This window comes from Trachypithecus francoisi, unplaced genomic scaffold (genome assembly GCF_009764315.1).
Source record: "Trachypithecus francoisi isolate TF-2019V2 unplaced genomic scaffold, Tfra_2.0 Lachesis_group13, whole genome shotgun sequence".
NCBI lineage: Eukaryota > Metazoa > Chordata > Mammalia > Primates > Cercopithecidae > Trachypithecus > Trachypithecus francoisi.
The window spans coordinates 40,298,803-40,317,072 of NW_022681458.1; the positions used below are offsets into that span (position 1 = coordinate 40,298,803).

At 42.7% G+C, this 18,270-nt stretch overlaps 1 protein-coding gene and 1 pseudogene across 9 annotated transcripts in view; one reads left to right on the forward strand and one right to left on the reverse strand.

Annotated features, from left to right (window-relative positions):
• Positions 1 to 9,835: 9,835 nt before the first annotated feature.
• Positions 9,836 to 18,270, reverse strand: part of CFLAR (CASP8 and FADD like apoptosis regulator) — a 54,300-nt gene continuing 45,865 nt past the window's right edge. For 6 of the 9 annotated variants that reach the window (XR_004441864.1, XR_004441865.1, XR_004441862.1 and 3 more), the window contains 2 exons: positions 16,624 to 16,874; positions 10,995 to 11,453 (listed from right to left, as the gene is read on the reverse strand). Coding sequence is in view for 2 of the 9 variants with exons in the window: in XM_033231982.1 (XP_033087873.1) it covers positions 16,736 to 16,874 (139 nt within the window). In the remaining 7 variants the exon portion in view is untranslated. Of the gene's footprint in view, positions 9,926 to 10,994; positions 11,454 to 16,363; positions 16,875 to 18,270 lie in introns of those variants that run through there. The other 3 variants (XR_004441863.1, XM_033231982.1, XM_033231981.1) reach the window with 3 other exon arrangements.
• LOC117095228 lies at positions 18,021 to 18,217 on the forward strand (annotated as a pseudogene).

An 18,270-nucleotide genomic window follows, 5' to 3' on the forward strand; every position in this document is an offset into this window, starting at 1 on the left:
TTGGATCTTCGTGACTGGGTAGCCTGATATTAATTTCCTGCTGATGTCATCATTGCTTATCTGCCTTTTTCCCTCCCCTTTTCCAGGGTTAAGATAACTTTGACAAACAGCGTCTCCTAAAGGCTAATTTACAACTTTCTCACTGTAGAGCTTGGGGTTTCCCCAGGTAAAGCAAAAGCTTCCTAGAAAGGAACCCGTGGAAGCCACAAAGTGCTCCAGGCTTTCCTCTGATCTCCGTTTCCTTGGTAAGTCAAAAACGGGAGCATCTATTTTCCTAACCATCTCCTTCCCCAAACACACTTCACTTTTCAAATAAAGCCAAAAAGCTCATGAAATAGTTGTCGCCCATGTTAACCCTTTCTTATGTCCACATGCAAATAAACAAATTACTTTTTTTTTTTTTTTGAGATGGAGTCTTTCTCTGTCTCCCAGGCTGGAGTGCAATGGAGCCATCTCCACTCACTGCAACCTCTGCCTCCTGGGTTCAAGTGATTCTCCTGCCTCAGCCTCCTGAGTAGCTGGGATTTCAGGCATGCGCCACTACGCCTGGCTAATTTTTTGTATTTTTAGTAGAGATGGGGTTTCACCGTGTTGACCAGGCTGGTCTCAAACTCCTGACCTTGTGATCCACCTGCCTCGGCTTCCCAAAGTGCTGGGATTACAGGCGTGGAGCCACCGTGCCCAGCCCACAAATAGAATTTTTAAAAGATAAAAGAAAAGTGGGGATTCACTTTCAGACTTTGTGGGAGAAATTAAGAAATAAAAAGAAAAAGAAAGGAAAAAAAAAGAAAAGTGGGGATGGTGAATTACAAGCCCATTTAGAGGTACCTGCAAGAGACTCAACCAATTTGTGGTAGACAAAACTGACAGTATGTGTTCTCACAGCACATTCAAACCAGCAGGAAAGTGAGACTTTGAAGACATTATTGCTAATAATAAAAACAATACTGCACACTAATATTGCAACTACCGTGTGTCAGGTACAGGGCAGTTACAAATATTTACTCATTTCACCATCCCAACAACACTCTAAGATAAATTCTGTTACTATGACCGCTGCTTTAACATGTGAAAACTAAGGCACAGAAAGGTTAAGTAATTTGCCCAATGTCACACAGTGAGTGGCTGGAAGAGCCAAGATTTAAACCAGCAAGTTTGGATCAAAGTCACTACACTATAATTAAGCTAATTCAAATGTGCAGCACTCTGGAAAGAGGTACAGAGTCTTAGAAAGATGTTTTTTCTACGGGAAAAAAAGCAAGACTTACAACGCTTTGATTACAAATCTATTAAAATGTCCTTTCCATGTCCTAGGCATCATTCAGAGAACTTCTGTGCTTAAGAAAGACAAGTCCTGGGGCCGGGTGCGGTGGCTCATGCCTGTAATCCCAGCACTTTGGGATGTTGAGGTGGGCAGATCATGAGACCAACCTGGCCAATGTGGTGAAACCCTGTCTCTACTACAAATACAAAAAAAATTAGCTGGGCGTGGTGGGGCACGCCCGTAATCCCAGTTACTCAGGAGGTTGAGGCAGGAGAATCGCTTGAACCCAGGAGGTGGAGGTTGTGGTGAACAGAGATCACACGATTGCACTCCAGCCTGGGCTACAGAACAAGACTCTGTCTCAAAAAAAAAAAAAAAAAGAAGAAGAAAGACAAGTCCTGGCCAGGCACAGCAGCTCACACCTGTAATCCCAGCACTTTGGGAGGCTGAGGTGGGCAGATTGCTTGAGGTCAGGAGTTCAAGACCAGCCTGGCCACCATGGTGAAACCCCGTCTCTACTAAAAACATAAAATTTGTTAGGCTTGGTGGCGCACACCTGTAATCCCAGCTACTCAGGAGGCTGAGGCAGGAAAATCGCTTGAACCCGAGAGGCAGAAGTTGCAGTGAGCCGAGATTATGCCATTGCACTCTAGCCTGCTAAACAAGAGTGAAACTCCGTCAAAAAAAAAAAAGAGTAATGACTACTAAAGGATAGGCATAAGCGATGAGGGAGGAGGAAGGGATATACTGGCTAGAGAAGAGCTCAGAGCACTGAAACCTCCACCCCAACCTATGAGGGTCCTCAGAAGGTCTTGAAGTAAAAAGTCCTCTAGATTTGACACCCCCAACCTCCAGGACCCCCTTATGCCCACTTTGCTCCATAGCTTTGTTACAGGATCTTTGGGGTGTCAATTTTCTGGCTGGAAACTTCTCTGGCTGCAGCACTTTTGCCCAATTTCTGGCCTGCGTCTAGGAAGAATGAGGTATGCAGACAAGTGAGGGGTGAACAAGATGAAGAAGAGCTTTATTTAGTGCTAGAACAGCTCAGAGGAGGCCCACAGTGGGTAGCTCTTCTCCGTAGGCAGGTCATCTGTCCAGTGCTCAGTTCTCGGTAGAGAGGAGGCCCTGGAGTGGGTGACTCCTCCTGCTGGCAGGTCGTCTCTGCAGCTCTCAGTGGAGAAGGTAGCTCTTCTCTGCAGCTGGCCATCCCACTGTCTCCAGCTATCAGCAGTGAGTACTCCTCTCTGCAGCTGGTCATCCCGCCACCTCTCTGCCCTCTTTGTCCTCTGGCCATCCTCTGCCCTCTCTGGCTGAGCCCAGGGCTTTTATGGACCTCAGAGGGGAGGAAGTGGCTGCCAATTGGTCCGTGGGCACCCAGAAGAGGCACTATGAGTCCCTATTCCAGTCCACAGGACTGGCAGCCCCACCCCCAGCCTTCAGGCCCTCCCTGGTCTGAAGGCGGGCCTTGCTGGGGACCTGCCCCCTTCCACCCAGGACTCTGTCTGCCTCCCATTGCCATTCAAGGCCCCAGGGCTTGGAACCAACCCCACTTCAAGATTGGAGCAGGTGCCAGGAGTGAAGAGAGGCCAGGCAGTGGGAGCAGACACCCACAAGACTGCAGGGATGGGGTGGGAGGGAGTCCTTCTTGGGGCCCTGAAGGTGCAGGCTGCAGAGATGCCCAGGTCCTGCACCTAGGAGGGTTGATGCAGCCACACCCCAGTGTTGGGAACAGGCCCCCAAATCTGGCCATTAACTGGCCCCAAAACTGGCCATAAACAAAATCTCTGCAGCACTGTGACATGTTCTTGATGGCCATGACACCCACGCTGAAGGTTGTTGTTTTACTGGAATGAGGGCAAGGAACACCTGGCCCACCCAGGTCAGAAAACCTCAAAAAGGCATTCCTAAACCACAAACAATAGCATGAGTGATCTGTGCCTTAAGGACATGTTCCTGCTGCAGATAACTAGCCAGAGCCCATCCCTTTGTTTCAGCCCATCCCTTTGTTTCCCGTAAGGAATACTTTTAATTAATCTATAATATATAGAAACAATGTTTATCACTGGCTTGCTGTCAATAAATAGGTGGGTAAATCTCTGTTCGGGGCTCTCAGCTCTAAAGGGTGTCAGTCCCGATTTCCCACTCCACACTCTATATTTCTGTGTGTGTGTCTTTAATTCCTCTAGTGCCACTGGGTTAGGGTCTCTGTGACCGAGTTGGTCTCAGCACCCAGGAAGGCAGATCCTGCCTGCTCCCAGCCCTCCTCCAAGAGCACAGGGAGGCTCAGATCCACAGCTGCAGTCTGGGTGTGGCAGCTGCAGCAGCACTCGAGGAGTTCCCGCTCCAACTCAGAAGGCGGGGGGCACCCACCAGCTCCATGGAGTGTGCACCCTAAGCCGTGCCTCCCTGCTGCAGCCAGCGTGATGGCAGCAGCTACTGCCATCGCCTTTATCCACATATTCCAGACCTTCCCAGAGCTGTCATATGTGGTATATGGGCTTGAAACTAAGGTCTGAAGGCGTAGACTTTTTCTGTTAAAGATCCCGTCAGAGATTTCCAGATAGTCAACAGGAAGGAGACAATAGCTAGACAAGTAAAATGCAACCAGGCCTGGGCAGTGTGGCACTGTCTCCCATAGTCCCAGCTACTGAGAAGACTGAGGTGGGAAGATCACTTGAGCCTAGGAGCTGGAGACCAGCCTGGGCCACATAGCAAGATCCCATCTCCAAAAAAAAAGGTGACCCATTTTGTGCTCGCTATGCTACATAATAGAACAGAGCAGCTGGGAAATTCTGGGGTGGCAAAACCTCAAAGTTCCGCAAGATGGCAGTAGTTCCTAAAAGTTAAATTAGCAGTAGGCTGTCTAGGGAACTAGGTGGACGTGGTTAAATTGAGTGATGTGGGCTGGACGTGGTGGCTTATGCCTGTAATCCTAGCACTTTGGGAGGCCGATGCAGGCGGATCACCTGAGGTTAGGAGTTTGAGACTAGCCTGGCCAAATGATGAAACCTTGTCTCTACTAAAAATACAAAAAAATTAGCCGGGCGTGGTGGTGGGTGTCTGTAATCCCAGCTACTCAGGAGGCTGAGGCAGGAGAATCTCTTGAACCTGGGAGGAGGAGGTTGCGGTGGGCCGAGATCATGCCATTGCACTCCAACCTGGGCAACAAGAGTGAAACTCCGTCTCAAAAAAAAAAAAAAGAGAGAAAAATAAAAATTGAGTAATGTGTACTATATTTATTTATATATATTATATATATTTATAAATATATTTAAATTTAAAATGTTATATAAATAAATTACAAAAATAATTTTATATAACAGATTGTATAGTATATAAATTTAAAATACATTTTTTATATATCAATAAATTTAAAATGTGGTATATAAGAAACCACTATATATGTTTATATACTGCAGCCTCAACCTCCAGGGCTCAAGTGATCCTCCCACCTCAGCCTCCAGAGTAGCTGGAACTAAAGGCATGTCCCACCATACCCAGCAAATTTTTAAAAATGTTTTTGTAGAAACTGGCTCTCACTTTGTTGCCCAGCCCGATCTCGAGCTCCTGGGCTCAAGCAATCCTCCCACCTCAACACCCCAAAGTGCTGGGATTACAGGCATGAGCCATGGCACTTGGCCTGAGTAAAACAGTTTTAATGCTGCTCAAAAAATATAAAAAAGATAAGGGCAGAAAGGCCTTTCACTTTGAATTTACTTTGTTGTTTCTAGGACAAAAAAACAGCGAGAAACTCCTAGTATTTGACATAATTTTTCAGAAGGAAGCATATGACTTAGCCACATCTATAAAAATTCACAATGAGGCAAGTGACAAGAAATGTCACCAAATCAACGTATACAAAGAAGGGGTTTGTTACAGTGGGTAGAGTCAGGTCTGAGCAAGGCAGGAGAGGGCTCCCCCGACACACACCAAGAGTGTTGGGCAACCATCAGGTGATGGTCAGGTAGTTGTTAAATGTTTCTGTAAAGTAATAATTGGTCACAGGTGGTGCCAGGGACCGGCAGACACCCCCCCCCACCATTCCAATAGAAAACACCTGAAACTGATCATCAGCTTCCCAAAAAGATCTCAGGAGTGGGGAGAAGTAACGAAAGATCCTGGAAGTACGCCAGCATATAAAACCCCAAATCAAGAGGGCAAGCCCTGCACTTGGTTTCTCAGGTCACCCGCTTGGCCCTCTTCCAAGTTATACTTTCCTTCATTTCTTTCCTTTCTTACTGTTCTAAAGCTTAATAAATTCTTTCAGCTCACTGCAACCTCTGCCTCCCAGGTTCAAGTGATTCGCCTGCCTCAGCCTCCCGAGTAGCTGGGACTACAGGCGTGCACCACCATGCCCGGTTAATTTTTATATTTTTAGTAGAGATGAGGTTTCATCATCATGTTGGCCAGGATGGTCTGGAATTCCTGACCTCAAGTAATCCACCCTCCTCGGCCTCCCAAAATGCTGTGATTACAGGCATGAACCACCGTGCCCAGCCTAAAGCGTAATAAACTTTCACTCCTGCTCTGAAACTTGCCTCAGTCCCTCCTTCTGCCTTATGCTCCTCAGTCGAATTCTTTCTTCTGAGGAGGCAAGAATTGAGATTGCTGCAGATTTGCCACCAGTAACTTGGATACCGTCCCCCAGTAACAACTTCTGTTAAGATGGCAATACACCTCAAATGTATTTTATTTTGAGACAGGGTCTCATTCTGTTCCCCAGGCTAGAGTACAGTGGCAAGATCTCAGCCCACTGAAACCTCCACCTCCCAGGCTTAAGCGATCCTCCCACCTCAGCCTTCCGAGTAGCTGGTACTACAGGCGCATGCTACCATACCCAGCTAATTTTTATATTTTTAGTAGAGACAGGGTTTTGCTGTGTTGCCCAAGGTGGTCTCAAGTTCCTTGGCTCAAGCGATCCACCATCCTCAGTCTCCCAAAGTGCTGGGATTACAGGCATGAGCCAGTGCGCCCAGCCAAACTTATCTTTATATGTTTGTTACAGGCAAAAGTACCCCAAGGTTGAAGCTCAGCCCAGGCCAGCTGGGTTCAGGAAAAAATTCAAGAGCATGCTGACAGAATAAAGTGAAAGCAAGTTCATTAAGAAACTAAAGGAATAAAAGAATGGCGACCCTAGGGAGAGTAGCCCTGATGGGCTGCTGATTGGCTCTATGTCTAGTTGCTTCTTGACTATATGCTAAACAAGAGGTGGATTATTCATGAGTTTTCCAGGAAAGAGGTGGGGAGGTCTGGACTTTTCAGACCATACAGGGTAACTTCTGAAAGTTACTATGGCATTTGTAAACTATCATGGTGCTGGAAGGACTTTCTTTTAGCGTACTAATGTATTATAATTACCACAGAATGAGCAGCAAAGGTCATCAGAGGTCCCTTCTTTCACCATCAGGGTTTTGGCTGGTTTGGGTTGGCCTTTCTACTACACCCTGTCTTATCAGCAGGGTCTTGTGGCTTACGTTTTGGAAAACTAGTCCTGCCAAACTCCTCTCATTCAGCGTAATCACTATCAAAATGCCAGAGGCCCTTTTTGCATAAATTTGCAAGCAAATCCTAACAGTTACACGAAAATTTAGGGAAAGGTAAACCCAATACGGCCCTAACAATTTTGAAAAAGAACAGGCCAGGTGCAGTGGCTAACCCCTCAGCACTCTGGGAGGCAGAGGTGGGAGGATTGTTTGAGGCCAGGAGTTTGAGACCAGCCTAGGCAACATAGCAAGACCTCATCTCTACAAAACAAAAAAACAAAAAACAAAAAACAAGGAAGAAGAAGAAGAACAAAGTTGGAGGACTATATTTCTGGATTCCAAAACTTACTACGAAGTTACAATAATCAAGACAGTATGGTACTAGCATAGGAAAAAGCAACAGAATTGAGTCCCAAAATAAACCCTTATAGCTTGTTGATTTGTGATAAGTATAAAATAATTCTATAGGGAAAAAGTAGTATTTTCAGTAAGTAATGCTGAGACAAGTGAACATTTATGCGCAGAAGAATGAGGCTGGACCCTTATCTCACACTGCATACACAAAAATAAAGTGGGTCAAAGAGCTAAAATCATAAAACTTTAGAAGAAAACATAGGTGTAACACCTCATAGGCAATTGATTTAGACAATGGTTTTTCAGGTATGACACCAAAAGCATAAGCAATAACATAAAAAACCGAAATCAAGTGAACTTCATCAAAATTTAAAATTTGTACTGTAAAGGATAGTATCCAGAAAGTGAGAAGACAATCCATAGAATGGGAGAATATATTTGCAAAGATTGTACCTGATAAGAAACTAGTATGCAGAATATTAAAAAGAATGCTTACAACTCAACAATAAAGACAACCCACTGGTGTGGTGGCTCACGCCTGTAATCCTAACACTTTGGGAGGCTGAGGCAGGCAGATCACCTGAGGTCAGGAGTTCAAGACCAGCCTGGCTGACATGACAAAACCCTGTCTCTATTAGAAATACAAAAATTAGCCGGGCATGTTGGTGGGCGCCTGTAATCCCAGTTACTAGGGAAGCCGAGGCAGGAGAATTGCTTGAACTCAGGAGGTGGAGGTTGCAGTGAGCCAACATTGCACCACTGCACTCCAACCTGGGTGACAGAGCGAGACTCCATCTCAGAAAAATAAATAGATAAAAAATAAATAACCCAATTTTAAAATGAGAAAGGATTTGAGGCCGGGCACAGTAGCTCATGCCTGTAATCCCAGCATTTTGGGAGGCCAACGCAGTCAGATCATCTGAGGTCAGGAGTTCGAGACCAGCCTGGCCAACATGGTGAAACGCCATCTCTACTAAAAATACAAAAATTAGCTGGGCGTGGTGGCAGGCTCCTGTAATCCCAGCTACTCCCAACTACTAGGGAGGCTGAGACAGGAGAATTGCTTGAACCCAGAAGCAGAGGTTACAGTGAATCAAGATAATGCCACTGCACTCCACCCTGGGCAACAGAATGAGACTCCGTCTCAAAAACAAACAAAAAAACCTCACACACTGCTGGTGGGAATATAAAATGATGCCACTACTTTGAAAAGCAGTTTGGCAGTTCCTCAAAAGGCTAAACATAGAGTTACTATATGATGAGCACTCTCACTTCTAAGGTATATACCCAGAACTGAAAACATATATCCATATAAAAATTCATATACAAATATTCATAGCATCATCCAAATAGCAAAAAAGTGAAACAATCTAAATTTCGATCAACTGATGAATAAATAAAATGTGGTATATCCACACAATAGAGTATTATTCAGCCATAAAATGTAATGAAGTACTGGTACACTCTACAGCATAGATGAACCTTGAAAACATGCTAAGTGAAGGAAGTCAGACACGAAAGGCCACATGTTTATTTTTATAAACTATTCAGAACAGGCAAATCATAAGAGACAGAAAATGCATTATTTGTTTCTAGAGGAGGATTAGAGTGGCAGCTCACTAGTATGGAGTTTCTTTCTAGGTAGATGGAAATGTTCCTGGAATTAGATAGTGGTGATGATTGCACAACTCTGTAAATATACTAAAATCCACAGCATCATATACTTTAAAGCAGCAGATTTTATGGCATGTGAATGACATTTCAATAAAAAGAAGATGAGGAAACCTAGGATATGTCACAATCCCATGCCACAACTACTTACACTTCCAATATAAACACTACATCAACAATAGTTTACATCATGTTCAGTACATTGCTTGCTAAAGGTCATGAATATATCAAAATATTTTATAAAAGTTAAAATTTAGGAGATCCATCATTTCTCTTTTCATTCACTGATTCATTCAATATATATTTATGTGTGTGCCAGGCTCTTCATCCGGTAAAGTGTTTAGGAGAGATACAAAGAAAAAACTGATGAGAATTCTGCACTCAAGCTACAACATACTCTCCAAGAATTACAGTGCGAGATGTAAAATGAAAATAGTATTGTTCAGGAGAAGGGGCGATAATTCCAATGGAAGAGATAATGACTTCATGGAGGATAGAAGGAGACAGTATTTGAACTGCCCTTGAAGTATGGTTATATTTTGGGGATGTGGAGATGTGGGGTACGGTAATATGCTGGGGTTCCAAATGGTCCAGAAATATACAATCACCAGAACCAAAGATCCAGGGGTAGGAGCTATGAGCTGTTCAATTTGGCTGAGCTAACAGTGTTTGGAGTGGGATCTTGAAGAAGATGAAAATGAAGATACCAACTAGACAGTTAAAGAAAGACTTCGAATGTTTGATTGAACTGCAATTTTATTGTGTATGCATTTCAGAATCTTTTTTTTTCATATTCTCTACAGATTTTTAAAACATTTTATTTTAATTATAAGTTCTGGATACAAATGCAGGATGTGTGGGTTTGTTATATTGGTAAATGAGTGCCATGGTGGTTTGCTGCACCTATCAACTCATCACCTAGGTATTAAGCCCAACATGCATTAGCTAGTTATCCTGATGCTCTCCCTCCTACGGCCCCCACAACAGGCCCCAGTGTGTGTTGATCTCATTCCTGTGTCCATGTGTTCTCATTGTTCAGCTTCGGCTTACAAGTGAGAACATGTGGTGTTTGGTTTCCTGTTCCTGTGTTAGTTTGCTGAGGACAATGGCTTCCAGCTTCATCCATGTCCCTGTAAAGGACATGATCTCATTCCTCTAAAAAAAAAAATTTATTTCCATAGGTTTTTGGGAAACAGGTGGTATTTGGTTACATGCATAAGCATTTCAGTGGTTATTTGTGAGATTTTGGTGCACACATCACCTGAGCAGTATACACTGAACTCAATTTGTATTCTTTTATCCCTCACCCCACTCCTACCCTTTCCCCTGAGTAGCCCTGAAGTCCACTGTATCCTTCTTATGCCATTGCATCCTCATAGCTTATCTCCCACTTATGAGTCAGAACATACAATGTTTGGTTTTCCATTCCTGAGTAACTTCCTTTAGAATAATAGTCTCCAGGTTGCTGTGAATGTCATTAATTCATTCCTTTTTATGGCTAAGTAGTGTTTAGGTGAGGTTATTTTTAAGTAATTAATATTGAGTAAAGAAGATTCATCCATAGTGGCAAAGCCACATAACTTCTAAGTATCTTAAACTACATCTAAATGGTACCAAGACATGCAGTCAATTCTAAAAGTTCAGCTAATGATATTTAATACTATAGGAAAATATTCACAACATCACAACATATTTTTGTGTAAAAAAAAAAAGCAGACTTCAAAATGGACTATGCATTATGATTCCACTCATGTAAAAGCTACACATGAACAAAGATTAACAGATATAAACAAATGGATGAATGAATGGAGAGATCGATGATAGATTGAGTGGTGGTGGAGAATAATAGACTTTTTAAAAATTTGTGCCTTTCTGTATTTTCATTTCTTTTTTTTTTGAGACGGAGTCTCGCTCTGTTGCCCAGGCTGGAGTGCAGTGGCCAGATCTCAGCTTACTGCAAGCTCCGCCTCCCGGGTTCACACCATTCTCCTGCCTCAGCCTCCCGAGTAGCTGGGACTACAGGCGCCCGCCACCACGCCCGGCTAATTTTTTGTATTTTTAGTAGAGACAGGGTTTCATCATGTTAGGCAGGATGGTCTCGATCTCCTGACCTCGTGATCCACCCGCCTCGGCCTCCCAAAGTGCTGGGATTACAGGCGTGAGTCACCGCACCCGGCTGCCTTTCTGTATTTTCAAAACCATCTAAGTAAGTATTACCTTTGTAGTTAGAAAAGAATATGTATTTTAAATCCATAATTCAAATACTTATTTATATGATGTCAAACTGGATTAGGCTGAATTATCAGCAAGTGAATAAAACAGTTCCTTCATCCATGGAGAAACATCGATTTATGACATTCTTTGAATTCCTCTTCTGTTAGAATTCTTTATGAATTTAAAATAGAAACATAGCCAGACTCAAGATTTCAACACAAAGATTACATCACGTTCAGTACATTGCTTGCTAAAGTAAGGTCATGAATATATCAAAATATTTTATAAAAGTTAAAATTTAGGAGATCCATCATTTCTCTTTTCATTCCATCACTGATTCATTTAATATATATTTATGTGTGTGCCAGGCTCTTCATCCGGTAAAGTGTTTAGGAGAGATACAAAGAAAAAACTGATGAGAATTCTGCACTCAAGCTACAGCATACTCTCCAAGAATTACAGCGTGAGATGTAAAATGAAAAGAAGCCTTGGAGGAGATTCACATGAAATAGTACTGTTCAGGTTCATGTATCATGTTCAACAGTACTGTGTCATGTTCAATAATAACCAATTAAAAGAATTAATGAAAAATCTGATTCAGTGTATCACCAAAAGCTCTAACAGCTGCACTGCACAGTATTCCATGGTGTATATGTACCACATTTTCTTTATCCAGTCTATCACTGATGGGCATTTGCTATTGTGTCTTTGCTATTGTGATGAGTGTTGCAGTGAACATACATGTGCCTGTATCTTTACAATAAAATGGTTTATATTCCTTTGGGTATATACCCAGTAATGGGATTGCTGGGACAAATGGTATTTCTAGTTCTGGATCTTTGAGGAATCACCACACTTCCACAATGGTTGAACTAATTTGCATTCCCACCAACAATGTAAAAGTGTTCCTATATCTCCACAGCCTCACCAGCATCTGTTGTTTTTTGACTTTTTAATAATCACTATTCTGACCGGCATGAGATGGTATCTCATGGTGGTTTTCATTTGCATTTCTCTGATGATCAGTAATGTTGAGCTTTTTAAAATATGTTTGTTGGCCATATAAATATCTTCTTTTGAGAAGTGTCTGTTCACGTCCTTTGCCCGCTTTTTGATGGGGTTGTTTTTTTCCTTGTAAATTTGTTTTAAGTTCCTTGTAGGTTCTGGATATTAGATCTTTGTCAGATGAATAGATTGCAAAAATTTTCTCCCATTCTGTAGGTAGCCTGTTCACTCTAATGATAGTTTCTTTTGCTGTGCAGGAGCTCTTTAGTTTAATTAGATCCCATTTGTAATTTTTGCTTTTGTTGCAATTGCTTTTGATGTTTTTGTCATGAAACCTTTGCTTGTGCCTGTGTCTTGAATGGTATTAACTAGATTTTCTTCTAGGGTTTTTATAGTTTTATGTTTTACATTAAGTGTTTCATCTTGAGTTAATCCTGTATAAGGTGTAAGGAAGGGGTCCAGTTTCAATTTACGGCATATAGCTAGCCAGTTTTCCCAGCACCATTTATTAAATAGGGAATCTTTTCCCCATTGCTTGTTTTTGTCAGGTTTGTCGACAATCAAATGGCTGTAGACATGTGGTCTTCTTTCTCTGGTCTCTATTCTGTTCCATTGGTCTATGTGTCTGTTTTTGTACCAGTACCATGCTGTTTTGGCTACTGCAGCCTTGCAGTATACTTTGAAGTTGGGTAGTGTGATGCTTCCAGCTTTGTTCTTTTTGCTTATTGTTGTCTTGGTTATATGCGCTCTTTTTGGTTCCATTTGAATTTTAAAGTAGTTTTTTTCTAATTCTGTGAAGAATGTCAACGGTAGTTTAATGGGAACAGCATTGAACCTATAAATTACTTTGGGTAGTATGGCCATTTTCATGACATTGATTCTTCCTATCCATGAGAATGGAATGTTTTTTCATCTGTTTGTGTCCTCTCTTATTTCCTGGAGCAGTGGTTTGTAGGTCTCGTTGAAGAGGTCCTTCACATCTCTTATTAGTTGTATTCCTAGGTCTTTTATTCTCTTTGTAGCAACTGTGAATGGGAGTTCATGATTTGGCTCTCTGCTTGTCTATTGTTGGTGTATAGAATGCTTGTGATTTTTGCACGTTGATTTTGTATCCTGAGACTTTGCTGAAGTTGCTTATCAGCTTAAGGAGCTTTTGGACTGAGATAATGGGGTTTTCTAGATACAGGATCATGTCATCTGCAAACAGACAGTTTTACTTCCTCTCTTCCTATTTAAATACCCTCTATTTCTTTCTCTTGCCTGATTGCCCTGGCCAGAACTTTTTAATACTATGTTAAATAGGAGAGAGGTCATCCTTGTCCTGTGCCAGTTTTCAAGGGGAATGCTTCCAGCTTTTGCCCATTCAGTATGATATTGGCTATGGGTTTGTCATAAATGGTTCTTATTATTTTGATATATTTTCCATCCATACCTAGTTTATTGAGAGTTTTTAAAATGAAGACATGTTGAATTTTATTGAAGGCCTTTTCTGCATCTATTGAGATATGTGGTTTTTGTCTTTAGTTCTGTTTATGTGATTAATGTTTCTTGATTTGTGTACGTTGAACCAGTCTTGCATCCCAGGGATGAAGCCAACATTCCAAACATTTTATTTATTTTTTATGTTTTTTGAGACAGAGTTTCAGACTGTCACCCAGGCTGGAGTACAGTAGCAAGATCACAGCTCACTACAAGTTCCACCTCCCGGATTCATGCCATTCTTCTGCCTTGGCCTCCCGAGTAGCTGGGACTACAGGCGCCTGCCACAACGCCCGGCTAATTTTTTGCATTTCTAGTAGAGAGGGGTTTTCACCATGTTAGCCAGGATGGTCTTGATCACCTGACCCCGTGATCCACCGGCCTTGGCCTCTCAAAGTGCTGGGATTACAGGCGTGAGCCACCGCACCTGGCCTCCAAACATTTTAATCACATAAGAATGCATCAGTTGTATTAACTAGGTTGAGATAAATACAAACTCTCAATTTTTTTCCTGCACATAAAAGTCCAGAGGTAGGTAATTAGGGGTGGCACAGTGATTCCACAGTGATTCTGCTCCTTCATGCCCTCATCCAACAAGGCTTCTTGCTGTTCACCACCCAGCTACCCCTAAGTGTGGCCCTTATCTTCACGGTTCAAGATGGCAGCTAGAGCTGCTAGGTAGTTAAGATCCCTCTCACACACTTTCCTTCTGTCATAATTAACACGGGGTTTTAGTTCATGAGGCCAAGCATACACATCACTTCCCACTGGCATCCCTATACAATATTAAATGCAAAGACACTGCAGGAGTCCTGTGCTCAAAACAAGCGCAAAATAACTTTTTGTTGTTGTTTGTGGTGCTAGTGGTTTTATTTATTTATTTTTTCTGAGACAGGGTTTCACTGCCTCCCATGCTGAAGTGCAGTGGTATGATCACAGCTCACCACAACCTTGACCTCTATGGGCTCAGGGGATCCTCCCACTTCAGCCTCCCAAGTAGCTGGGACTACAGGAACACACCACCATGCCCAGTTAAATTTTGTATTTTTTTTTGTAGAGATGGAGTCTTGCTATGTTGCCTAGGCTAGTCTTGAACTCCTGGGCTCAAGTGATCCGTCCACCTCAGCCTCCCAAAGTACTCAGATCACAGGTGTGAGCCACCATGGCATCAAAATAACTTGGAAAGTAGGAATAATTGCTTGTTGTTCCTGAAAACTGTCTCTTCCACACTTTTCAGCCTCTGTTGCATGATTGTGACAAAATATACACAAATAGACATACAGATACACATCAGTTAAAACTAACTTCTAGAAAAATAAATAAATCATAAAATAATTATTTAAAAAGTGGCATTCTGGCACACTGCCCAGCCGTACCCCTGTTCAGCAATTTTTAAAAATGTAAAAAATAATAATAGGCCACGTGCAGTAGAGCCACTCCACCACTTTGGGAGGCCAAGGCTGGTGGATCACCTGAGGTCAGGAGTTCAAGACCACCCTGGCCAACATGGTGAAACCCTGTCTCTACTAAAAATACAAAAATTAGCCGGGTGTGGTGGCAGGCACCTATAATCCCAGCTACTCGGGAGGCTGAGGCAGGAGAATCGCTTGAACCTAGAAGGCAGAGGTTGCAATGAGCCAAGATCATGCCACTGCACTCCAGCCTAGGCGGCAGAATGAAACTCTGTCTCAATAATAATAATAATAATAATAATAATGCAACTCTAATGATATTTCAAACAATGGTCCCCTTTTAGGGGACTATCTGACTATCAAATCGGAGAAAGATATACTTGATTAGCTGTAAAATGCAATTTGAGGTCTAGGTGAACGAACAAGTAACCTCTAAATCATAAGGCTATTGTTACCAACTGAATGTTTGTATCCCCCACAGAATTCAAAGGGGAGACAATATCCCCAATGTGACAGTATCAGAAGGTGGGGCCTCTGGGAGGTAATTAGGTCACGAGGGTAGAGCCCTCATGAATGGGATTCATGCCCTTAAAGAAGATACACATAAGAGCTTGCATCCTCTTTTTCTGCCATGTGAGCACATGAAAAGACTGACATCTGGTAAGATCTGGAAGCAAGCCTTACCAGACACCAGATATGCTGCCACCTAGATGCTGGATTTCAGCCTCTGAACTGTGAGAAATAACTACTGTTTAAGTTATCTGGTCTATGGTAATTTGGTATAGTTGCCCAAATGGACTGTGATGGTTAATACTGAGTATTAACTTGATTGAATAGAAGGATGCAAAGTACTGTTCCCGGGTACATCTGTGAGGGTGCTGCCAAAGGAGATTAACATTTGAGTCATTTGAGGCCAAGGTGGGCGGATCACAAAGTCAGGAGATAGAGACCATCCTGGCTAACATGGTGAAACCCTGTCTCTATTAAAAAGCACAAAAAATTAACTGGGCGCGGTGGCAGGCGCCTATAGTCAGTCCCAGCTACTTGGGAGGCTGAGGCAGGAGAATGGCGTGAACCCAGGAGGCGGAGCTTGCAGTGAGCCGAGATTGCGCCACTGCACTCCAGCCTGGGCAACAGAGTGAGGCTCCATCTCAAAAAAATAATAATAATAATTTAGTCAGTGGACTGGGAAAGGCAGACCATCCTCAATCTGGGTGGGCACCATCTAATCAGCTGTCAGCACTGCCAGAATAAAAGCAGGCAAAACATGGAAAGACCAGACTGGTGTAGTCTTCTGGCCTCCACCTTTCTCTCATGCTGAATGCTTCCTGCCCTCAAACATCAGACTCCAAGTTCTTTAGCTTTGGGACTTGAATTGGCTTCCTTGCTTGCAGATAGTCTATTGCGGGACCTAACCTTGTGATCACATGAGTCAATACTCCTTAATAAACTCCCCTTTATATATACATCTATCCTATTAGTTCTGTCTCTCTAGAGAAACATGACTAATACATGAACTAAAATAGTTCCTGTCCTTTTTTTTTCTTTTAAGAGATGGGGTCTTGCTATATTGCCCAGATTGGTATGTGGTGGTTATTTGTAGGCACAATCATAGCATGCTATGACCCTGAACTCCTGGGTTCAAAAGATCCTCCTGCCTCAGCCTCCCAAGTAACTGGGAACACAGGTACCCACCCCCACACCCAGCTAATTTTTGTATTTTTATTAGAGACAGCGTTTACCATGTTGGCCAGGCTGGTCTCGAACTCCTGACCTGAAGTGATCTGCCCTCTTTGGCCTCCCAAAGTGCTGGGATTACAGGCATGAGCCACTGCGCCTGGCCTTTTGGTTTCTTATGTGTAGGAGAGGATAAGTTTCTTCCTCAGAGTGTGCTGCAGCCAGACACAGTATTTCTCCTTGGCAGAAACTCTGCTGTTCCAATCATACATGTGGCCATTGAGTTCAATGTGGAGATCCAGGAGTGGGCGTTTTCTGGAGAAAACAAGAAAGGCAAAATTTAATGCCATGCAAATATCAAAGAGAAGACAGATTGTCCTTAGGGCGAAATGAGCCAACAGATGTGAAAGTTATTTGAAACTGTTCCCTTCTAAAGGCACCACAAGCTGCTTAGCAAATGATCCAAACTAACTTGCAGCACTCTGGCTTGGTGGCCACCATCCCCTCCCTCAAGGGGCTGCTGAGTTTCACTCTGGGAACATACCAGCCAGATGATAACCCACGTGGATCACCTATGCAAACAGGGATGGGCTCAAAAGGCCAGTAATACCACTGGCCCATGGACTATCTACAGCTGAGTGGCTCCTGCTCTAAACCCCACTTCCTGCTGGGCCACCACTAAGGAGGCCAGGTAAAGAAGGCCATGAGATTTATTCCTGGGGTACGCAGAGATACAGCCCAAAATGCATTTTGACAGGTGGCTCAGAAACATCAATTCTAAATTGTAATTAGGGTGCAACTGAAAAAGGCCAGTTAATCTTATACTTGAGGTACATTGTGGCTTCATTCAGCTTAAACAGAAACCAGGACACTGATGCTTCTCTTAGATAAGTATTCTTGCCAATAAACATTTAAAAAAATACATAACAAAGCCTTCCAGATCTAAACAGTCAGATACCACTTTTCACCTATCAAATTGTCAAAACTTGGGGAAATATAAGAGCATGTCGTATCAGGGAGAATTCAGGGACACAGCTACTCTCCTATAAAGCTGATATGACCATCCTATAGGACATCTAGTAAGATGCATCCGAGGCTTGAAAAATGCATGTCCTTTGACTCTGTAATTCCACTTCTGGGAATTGTCTCCCTAGAAAACAATTAAGGATAAGAACAAATACTAAGCTGCAAGGATATTTCTTACTTTGTATGAAAGCAAACACTATGCAACAACTGAAGACTGATCAAGTAAATTAAGCTATGGCCATATTATGGGCTGTTGTGCACACATTAAACTGATGCTGTAGAAATGTGACTACTGACATACAAAAATGTTTGTGATCTAGTGTTAAACAAACTAAAAGCAGGTTATAAAGTGGTGGCAGGCTGTGAGTGTCTTTTAGGCGATACACGGGCTAGAGGGGTGTGGGTCCTTGCCCTCTCCTTGTGTGCCTCATCGCTATGCCTTGAAAAATTGAGGAAATCAAAGACTTTCTGCTCACAGCCAGATGAAAGGATGACAAATCTGTCAAGATCAAGAAAAATAAGGATAATGTGAACTTTCAAGTTCGATGCAGCAGATAACTTCAGAGAAAGAGAAAGCAAAGAAACTGAAGCAGCCCTTGTCCCCTGCTGTAGCAGTAAAGGAGCTGAAATGAGCCAGACATGCTGATTTGAACTGTATTAAAATTTTTTAAATTAAAAATAAATA